Source organism: Barbus barbus (genome assembly GCF_936440315.1).
Source record: "Barbus barbus genome assembly, chromosome: 38".
NCBI lineage: Eukaryota > Metazoa > Chordata > Actinopteri > Cypriniformes > Cyprinidae > Barbus > Barbus barbus.
In genome coordinates this window covers 9,483,714-9,494,132 of record NC_136716.1, presented here as the reverse complement: position 1 = coordinate 9,494,132, position 10,419 = coordinate 9,483,714, and the positions used below count along the sequence as shown (strand labels likewise).

Below are 10,419 nucleotides of genomic sequence, written 5' to 3'. Positions count from 1 at the left end.
AACTTAAATTTGATTGTGAAAAAGGCCCGAGATGACACCCCACTCATCAATGAAATACGCCAGAAAGATAGTGGGGTTGTTTCGATCCAGCTGCAAAGCAAAGGACAAACTTGTGGAGATGCAGGGCTTGATGGGCAGACAAACTCTGAAACTGATACAGGAGGTTGAAACGAGATGGAACAGCACTTTTGACATGCTGCAACGCTTAAATGATCTACGAGAGCCAGTGGCTGCTGCTATTTCCAATTTAAACTGTGATACTGCTCTGCTGACAAGTTCTGAGTACGACATAATTCAAGAATCACTGTCATTACTGTAACCATTTAAACTTGCTATAACAGAGTTGTCAGAGGAACAGAGAGTATCCGCCTCAAAACTCATACCACTTTACAGGATGTTGCAGCACAAGCTTGAAGAGAAAATAGGCCTTGCAAAGCAGGAATCAACTGTACAATTAGGTAAGCCACAATGACCATACTGCCAATGTTATTGGCCATAAGTGTCATATTGTTGTCATTAATATAATTAATATGGTTTGCTCCTGTTTTGCACAGGCTCACACCTGCAAGAAGGTCTGCAGTCCAGATGTGGCGGGTATGAGTCATTCAGAGCTTTGGCATTGGCTACACTGCTGGACCCAAGATTCAAAATTGTGGCTTTTGGAAATCCTACCAAAGGCCAGGAGGCTGAAAAACACCTCACACTGGAGTGTGCTTCTCTGATGCATTCAAACTCACCAACTCATGGTGAGCACTTTCAATCTTCATCTAATTTTATGGAGTTATATCATCTGTATAATTATGTAACTTCATATATGACATGAGTTTAGACTTTGATTGAACAAGTGAAAATAGCAATTAGTTACAGAGTCACAATGGTCAGCATCAGGTCCATCATCATCATCAACAACACCAGCTGAAAGCCAGGATTGTTTATGGGAACTTTTTGATAATCGTGTACGTGAATCCCACACGACATGCAGTGCTACAGCTGATGCCACAGTGGAAGTAAAAAAGTACCTCACCGATGCATTTCTGCCCAGAATGGAAGATCCCCTAAAGTACTGGAAGGAGAGAGCAGTTATTTTTCCTACTCTGTACGTTCTAGCTAAAAAGGATTTGTGCATGCCAGCGACAAGTGTCCCTTGTGAGAGGATTTTTTCAAAGGCTGGAGAAATTCTATATAAAAAAAAGAAGTAGGCTAAGTTCATCAACAGCAGAACAATTAATATTTTTAAATAAAAATCTCTATATTTAAAAAAAGGAAGACATTGTGGCTTGATGTAATTTATTGTCTATTTGTCATTACTAAAGTAACACTTATTCACAAAGTGTTCATTCAGATGTCAGACCGATGTTTCAAAACTTTACAAGAAGAGAACAATAAAAACACACATTTTAATTGTTTATTATAATTTTGTAAAAGTGACTGCTTTACCCAGGATTCAAACCCACAGAGCCATCATTGCAATCGAGCACACTAACCACTCCCCCATATCACCTGGTGGCTTTGCAGACACAACATACATTACAATTCGTCAATTCGCTCAATTGTTTCTTTGTCGACACTGTTTCAGAGCGTCATACTGTACATACATACATAAATATGCAGTTTATGACCCCTTTATTGTAATATATTTTTATTGGTTCACTTGCAGAGGCAGGAAATTGACAAGAACAGACACAAGGAGTACGAAATATTTAGGTGCTTTTATTTGTTATCTTTGAGTTACAGGTGGTTTTGATGACAAAGAGATGAATTAAGACAAAAGAAAGAAATTCAAGAAAACAGGACTTTGGAATGGAGGAGTAAACAGGGTGTGGGGGAGTAAAAACAAAGATGTTTTCTTTTGTTTCTTTTCCTCATCATCACTTTGTTATCCTCTGTGTTTTCTTAGTGCTCAATGTCTTTCTTTCTTAATATTTCTGTCTCTCCAAGAAAACAAATGGGAGACATTGATAGAGAGGTTGGCACTCTGTTACTGAGATGCAACGTCTCTTTAAACATCTCCTCTGCTTATACATTTCTGAAGGGAAACAATGGCAGAGAGAACAGAGAGATTGTGATTTTATATTACTTTATTGAAAATAATCACATTAGCTCCATGTGACTCACATTCAGACAGCCCAAATTCTAACAGACCTCCGGTTTAGACACATCTTGGACAGATAGACCAAGGGGAGACTGAAAATGTAACAAGATGTTGTGGTAATGAGAGGAGGTAGAGAGATGGTTGATAGACTGAGATTATTCTTCCTCTTTCTCCTCTCCATGTGTGATGACGTAGCAGATGTTCTTGTAGTCTACGTTGCCAGCCACATCCGGAGGGAAGGCAGCCCAAAGATTTTTCATCTATAAGAAAATAATCAGAAGATATTAAATAATTGATCAGTAAATGGTTTTCTACACATCTCCATACACTCACCTAAAGGATTATTAGGAACACCATACTAATACTGTGTTTGACCCCCTTTCGCCTTCAGAACGGCCTTAATTCTACGTGGCATTGATTCAACAAGGTGCTGAAAGCATTCTTTAGAAATGTTGGCCCACATTGATAGGATAGCATCTTGCAGTTGATGGAGATTTGTGGGATGCACATCCAGGGCACGAAGCTCCCGTTCCACCACATCCCAAAGATGCTCTATTGGGTTGAGATCTGGTGACAGTGGGGGCCATTTTAGTACAGTGAACTCATTGTCATGTTCAAGAAACCAATTTGAAATGATTCGAGCTTTGTGACATGGTGCATTATCCTGCTGGAAGTAGCCATCAGAGGATGGGTACATGGTGGTCATAAAGGGATGGACATGGTCAGAAACAATGCTCAGGTAGGCTGTGGCATTTAAACGATGCCCAATTGGCACTAAGGGGCCTAAGGTGTGCCAAGAAAACATCCCCCACACCATTACACCACCACCACCAGTCTGCACAGTGGTAACAAGGCATGATGGATCCATGTTCTCATTCTGTTTACGCCAAATTCTGACTCTACCATCTGAATATCTCAACAGAAATCGAGACTCATCAGACCAGGCAACATTTTTCCAGTCTTCAACCGTCCAATTTTGGTGAGCTCGTGCAAATTGTAGCCTCTTTTTCCTATTTGTAGTGGAGATGAGTGGTACCCAGTGGGGTCTTCTGCTGTTGTAGCCCATCCGCTTCAAGGTTGTGCGTGTTGTGGCTTCACAAATGCTTTGCTGCATACCTCAGTTGTAACGAGTGGTTATTTCAGTCAAAGTTGCTCTTCTATCAGCTTGAATCAGTCGGCCCATTCTCCTCTGACCTCTAGCATCAACAAGGCATTTTAGCCCACAGGACTGCCACATACTGGATGTTTTTCCCTTTTCACACCATTCTTTGTAAACCCTAGAAATGGTTGTGCGTGAAAATCCCAGTAACTGAGCAGATTGTGAAATACTCAGACCGGCCCGTCTGGCACCAACAACCATGCCATGCTCAAAATTGCTTAAATCACCTTTCTTTCCCATTCTGACATTCAGTTTGGAGTTCAGGAGATTGTCTTGACCAGGACCACACCCCTAAATGCATTGAAGCAACTGCCATGTGATTGGTTGATTAGATAATTGCATTAATGAGAAATTGAACAGGTGTTCCTAATAATCCTTTAGGTGAGTGTATATGGCTCAAAGAAAAATTATAACTGCACATTCGCGTATATACTTTCTTTTATTATCAACGTTTCAGTATGAGAGCCTTTATCAGGATAAAACAAAAATCCTGATAAAGGCTCTCACACCGAAACAGTGATAATAAAAGAAAGTCTATACTTAAACGAGTGTGCAGTTATAATTTTTCTTTAAGTTTCTTCTCTTAACTGGCACCTCCAGAGCTGTGTGTTTGCTTCACTATTGTTAATATATCACTGTCATAATTACAATGGATATAGCTGTAATTATGACAGTGATATATTACAGTGATATGACAGTGATATATTTGTGTACAGCTGTTTGTGTACAGCTGTAAACAAACATGTGTTGCTGCTGTAACACAACCTTTTTGTGGAATTTCATACCTGCTAACTATAGACTATATAAACTATAAAAACTATAGACTCCCAGAGACCCCCATTTGCAGGGACACGGGAATGAAACGGAAGCCATTTGCCTTATTAGAAGTCAGTGTACCATCAGAATGATTTTAAAACTGAAATCTCAAGGTAAAAAAAAGTACATAAATTTGCTTTAATGCTTATTTTTTTGTCGCTAAATGGAAATTCATGTAAATTTTTATATTATAAAAGTCTATTTATAAAGATTATATAAGATTTATAAAAATGTATCACATTTATCAGTTTGGAGCTGGGCGATAGTATGTCTAAGGGATATATTTTTCACTTTTTATCGCTTGCCAGGTAAAAAGTAATTACACACTTCACAAAAAAAACAAACCGCACAATTTGAATTTGATTTATGGCCATAGCACTAATGGTGGGGGATAATATACATACAGGAATCTTAAAATATGAGAAACTGTAACTGTGATTCCTGAATTAGCAAACACCAATAATTAAAATAATCCAACTACAACTAACCTCCTCAGCGGTAAACCTGTCACACTGGGTGGTCAGGAGTTCCTCAAGGCTAGAAAATAAAATAAAATAAAATGTTACAGTCTTGAAAATGGCCTTTCATCATAGTTGTTTATTAATTCTCTAGTGTGAACACCAATAGGTCAGATACTTACAATTCCTTCTTGATGATGCCTGTAGCCTCAGGGTCCAGGACTTTGAAAGCACTCAAGATAACATCCTCAGGATCAGCACCTAAATGAAGAGTTTGATGAATAAATGTTGTGAATTCTTGATCTGAATGCATGATGTGAGATGTCAACACTTCAATTATATAACATAAATGTAAAACTATATTTTCAACATTTTCTGGAGGAAATGAAAATGTTTTTGTCTATGAAAAACCTGCTGCCATAAATCTAAGATATTTGATGTTTCCAGGGCATTGCTATGCAGAGATTGTACTGGGTGGTTGCTCACTCACTTAAGTCAAAATTGCCAATGAACAAGTATTTATGATATTCTGGTCTCTAGATATGATTTAGGATTCTGCTTCATTGTAAGTCAGTGTAAGTCGAAAGGTGCCGCTTTGCACTTTTTGTCATCGTCCTGTTACTCAAACAGTGAAGCATGGTGCTAGCAACACCAAGGTCATAGGTTTGATTCATAAAGAAATTCATGAACTGATAAAATCTTTATCTTTAAAGCACTGTAAATCACTTTAAATAAAAGTGTCTTCCAAATGCATGTAAATGTCCAAGAAAGTTAGAATTGTGTGTTCAGGTAAAGTTTACAAAGTTTAATACTTAACCCCAAACCAATAGTATTAGCAACAAACATTACAAGAATAAACTAAGTCAGAAAAGATTTAAACTCACCCTTCAGTTTCTCACCAAACATGGTGAGAAACACAGTGAAGTTGATAGGGCCACTAGCCTCTTTCACCATGGCTTCCAGCTCCTCGTTTTTCACATTTAGCTGACCCATGGAGGCCAGCACATCTCTCAGATCATCTTTGCTGATAATACCATCCCTGTTCTGGTCGATAATTGTGAAAGCCTGTTTGTTTTAGAGAGTGTTAGACAGTTAATTAACTTCATCATAGATACACATGTTGTCTCCACAAAAGAAAATATTATTTTTGTAGTTATGAAATGTTTCCCTTCTGTCATCAGGTCTTGATGTTTTTCTGCAGAACATCTATGCAACTTAAGATGACATCTGAGACCAAGAAGTATCTTGGCAGCTGCCACCCACTTGTCTTTCTAAGCGGTTAAAATGTCACGGAATGTACAACAAGACTGGGGATATTTAAAGAGGGGGGATTGGTTACATTTGCCAGCCCCAAGTAATCTCTTTACCACTCCTCCTTACACTTCCAGTTTTATAGCCAGTGTTGGGGAAAGTTACTTTTAAAAGTAATGTATTACAATATTGCGTTACTCCCTAAAAAAGTAACTAATTATGTTACTTAGCTACTTTTATGGAAAGTAATGTGTTATGTTACTTTTGCGTTACTTTTTAAATATGAGCAGGGCTTGATTGTTTTTAATACAAGAAGTTCTAATTATAGCAAATGTAAAAGCCCTTTCACACCAAAAAGTGTAATGAATAAACCTCAGGCTGAAGAAAAAGTAAATTCACATCTGTAAAGTAGAACACATGAGAAGAAGGTTCAACTCTTCAGCAATAAAAAAAAATATGAAGCACAAACGCGTTACTTTTTTGAAAAATAACAGATATTTTCTTGTAAATGAAAAAGTAATGCATTACTTTACTAGTTACTTGAAAAAAGTAATATTATTTTGTAACTCGCGTTACTTTTAATGCGTTACCCCCAACACTGTTTATAGCTATTGTAAGTAGTAAGTATAAACTGTTAGGAACTATTAGGAAGTGTAAGTAGAAACTATATAGTTCACGCTCATGCCATTGGTTATTGAACATGAAATCAAAACTACACTTTGTGATTACTTTCTTCCAGTCATTAAATAGTTCTAAAATCGACCACTTTCTGAGTTACTAGTTAACACATAGAAATCTTCAATCTAAAATGTTCATGGTTTTCAAACACATGAGCATGGGAGGATGTAATAATGACTACTGATTTGACTAATGTTAAAACTATCCTCTCAAGTTCCTCTAAATGTTAATGTATTGGACTTAGGTTTAGTAGAAATTTACCTCCTTGTATTCCTGGATCTGGCTCTGCTCAAACATGGAAAATACATTAGAGCTGCCGCCCTCTGCCTGCTGCCTCCTCTTGGCCTTCTTGGGTGCCTAGAGGGGAAAACATACATGAAAATATGCTAAAATATTTTCCTGCTCAATATTAACAGTTGCAAGTTGTTAGGTTGTTACATGCACTGGCACTTCCCTCCTGTCTGTCTGTCTGTCTGTCTATCTATCGCCACAGATTAATCTCTCATCGAATGTTCATCAAGTAATCTCATTATAAAAAGCAGTGTTTATATTTTTTTGTGGAAAAACATCTAAAAAAAAAAACACTCACCATCTCTCAAATTTTTTGCAGTTGGTCAAAAGAGGGGAAGTATTCACCACGCTGATGTGACTGACATCTTCGTAGTTCCCCTCTGGGGTCTTATATACCGGCCTGGGTGTGCTAACTTTAGCCTGAACATCAGGTTTAGGAAAGTGAGAGCTGGTGAAAGTACAAGAGAGGAGGTATATGGGGTGCTTTGGTGTCACTTTTCATTCCTGATCCAAAATAGGATTTGCACGCCTTGGAATGAGGTGAATTTAGTCCAGTAATTTTGGCAATAGTTTTGTTCAACTTGCGGACAAATATGGCAAGACCAAGAGATTGTTGCAGGCTTGACTTGAGGGCTCAGTTTCTTTTCATATTATTGACTCTGTTTTGTAAGACTGAAGAGTTAAAGCAAGAAACATTTCTTATTGTTAGTGAAGAAAACTGCTTAATATCCTAATCATATTATCATGTAACTAAAGACCAAACAAGAGATTGTGAGTTAGTGTTATTCACCTATTCAAAAGATCTAAACTACTGAGCTTCTTTATTAGAGACACACATTACTACTATCACAGTTAATGACCATTTGGTGAGTTTGAATATTTATAAGACCTTGTTTGTTTTGTGGCATATGTAGCTTAAGGTCTAAAAGTGTTCAGCAATATTCTTGCATAATCTACTGAAATATCCAATATATGCAATATAACACTTTCTTGTGTATCCAGTAAGAAAGCCTTTTCTTTGCACATAAATATAATGACATATCCTGCTAATACCTCTATCAGTCTTGAAAGTAAAATATTATTATATTATGTAGCTTATATTAGCTTACATATGAGTTTATGTATCTTATTACTTATGCTAGATTAGCTTTTGTTCCCTACATAACCTTTTTTGTGATTCTATGTTTTTCACTCCTCTTGTAATCCTTGTGTAAGTCACTAACTGTAAACATAAATAAATGTAAATACGGTTTTGAACATAAAAAATGTAAATCAGTTAAGATTTGCTCTATACAGTGGCTAACTAACAACATATTGACATATTGGCAAGTGATAAAGGTACTGTATTGTATGATACGTGTTATATGGATAAATGGCTGAATGTAAGGGAAGTTTGATGACTAAACATTTTTCAAGTGCTGGGGCTCTATATTGGGGAGCTTATAGGCTCCTGATATAGTCCAAAACAGCGTCCTGCAGCCCTCCCACTTCACACCATATATGCATCCATAGCTGGACATTTATCATGGTCCCAACACTGAAGGTATGAATTCAAAAACAGGGTTGTGGGAACTGACACTACCTCTCGACAGGCAGCTTGCTCTTATGGTCTTTTTTATTAGTATTTCAGGTGACTGCTTATAGAATTTAGTATGCCATAAACACATTTCTTGAATCTGTCTACAGATTGATTTGATATATTAAGTATTTATGCTAGACAGCAATGAAAATAAATGTTTTGGGGGGAAACTCCTCCAGAAACAGGCAAAAAGCCCTTTCCTTTAAAATCACAGCCATTACTGTTCATTGCAATCACTCATAATTGGGCGGCAGTTTTTTTACTATCCCAATAGCCACATTCTTTACCTTATCACTTACAGATCTCATTATTTGCACACATAACATGGCTACTTCTGTAATTTATGTTGGCAAGGCCCAGTAGAGTTAACTTCTTTTGGGTGTTTTGCTTTTAAGTGATAGGCCTATGTCAAAGACGAACTGCTTCTGTGATAACATTTGTCTTTGCAAAATGCACAGATTTCTTTTGTGTAATCCAATAACTCATCGGGCAGTGTTTTATAGTGAAACTTTCCACCTAAAACTCCTCCCTTGTTCTTATCCCTCAATAGCCAGGTGATTCAGTTCAGCCGAACTTGGGACTATAGGGTGTGTGCCCATAGCGCACAACTCTGCTGGGAAAAAAAAAAACATATATGAAAGAAACAAAGAAAGAATAAAACTATTTTTTTGTAAAACGTTAAATATTTTAAATTAATTGCAAAAAAAATGCGTTTTGACAGCACTATTCATTACCTACATGAAAAATCAGTGAGAATTCCATTGAGTCTAGTTATGTAAGTTATGTATACAGGGATGGTATTATCAGCAAAGATGATCTGAGATGATCTGAGAGATGTGCTGGCCTCCATGGGTCAGCTAAATGTGAAAAACGAGGAGCTGGAAGCCATGGTGAAAGAGGCTAGTGGCCCTATCAACTTCACTGTGTTTCTCACCATGTTTGGTGAGAAACTGAAGGGTGAGTTTAAATCTTTTCTGACTTAGTTTATTCTTGTAATGTTTGTTGCTAATACTATTGGTTTGGGGTTAAGTATTAAACTTTGTAAACTTTACCTGAACACACAATTCTAACTTTCTTGGACATTTACATGCATTTGGAAGACACTTTTATTTAAAGTGATTTACAGTGCTTTAAAGATAAAGATTTTATCAGTTCATGAATTTCTTTATGAATCAAACCTATGACCTTGGTGTTGCTAGCACCATGCTTCACTGTTTGAGTAACAGGACGATGACAAAAAGTGCAAAGCGGCACCTTTCGACTTACACTGACTTACAATGAAGCAGAATCCTAAATCATATCTAGAGACCAGAATATCATAAATACTTGTTCATTGGCAATTTAAAATTTAAGTATTTTAATATATTCAAAGGTCATACTTTTAGAAATCAATATTTTATTTATCAAAACTGCATTAATTTGTGACAGTAAAACATTTACAAAAGATTTCAGTTTCAGTCAAATAACTTTCTAATCAAATAATTATGAAAGTCATGATTTCCAAAACCATTAAGTAATACAACTTATTTTCAACACTGATAAAAATAAGAAATCTTAATCACTAAATCAGCATATTAGAATGATTTCTGAATGATCATATGACACTTAATACTAGAATAATGGTTGCTGAAAATTCAGCTTTCTATCACAGGAATAAATTACATTTTAAAATGTATTAAAAGAGAAAACAAATGTTTTAAATTGTAATAATATTTCATGATATTACTTTTTACAGTATTCTTCAAGTAAAATGCAGCATATATACGCCTGCATTGTCCAAAATATATTTTAGAACATCACTGAATGCCTCTCACTGTTAAAGCTATACATTGTATTAGTATGTTTCCTGAGAATCAAACTCGTACATTTACAGTTAATTCTCTTGTCTCATAAGTAATATTTTTGTAATGTACTTTAAAATTGGACGATTTTGCCATGTGAAAAGAGTGACCCCTGAGTAATAATATATTGACCTGAAATTTTATAAGTGGACATGGTATAAGTAGTTTATTTAAAATGCCTGAACAGTTTAAGGGCCACTAAACAAAGGTGTAGTGGAAAAAGTGACAGCTGTGAACAGAAATAACTTGCCATC

General features: G+C 36.3%; 1 protein-coding gene across 1 annotated transcript; it reads right to left on the bottom strand.

Annotated features, from left to right (window-relative positions):
• Positions 1-2,247: 2,247 nt before the first annotated feature.
• Positions 2,248-6,805, bottom strand: LOC306857894 (myosin regulatory light chain 2, skeletal muscle; the record flags this gene model as incomplete). The annotated part of the gene is made up of 5 exons (XM_079398162.1): positions 6,716-6,805; positions 5,410-5,590; positions 4,708-4,786; positions 4,556-4,604; positions 2,248-2,352 (listed from the first exon to the last, which is right to left on the bottom strand). Exons 1-5 carry the CDS (start codon positions 6,749-6,751, stop codon positions 2,248-2,250), a joined length of 450 nt encoding a protein of 149 aa, XP_079254288.1. The 5' UTR covers positions 6,752-6,805.
• Positions 6,806-10,419: the final 3,614 nt, after the last annotated feature.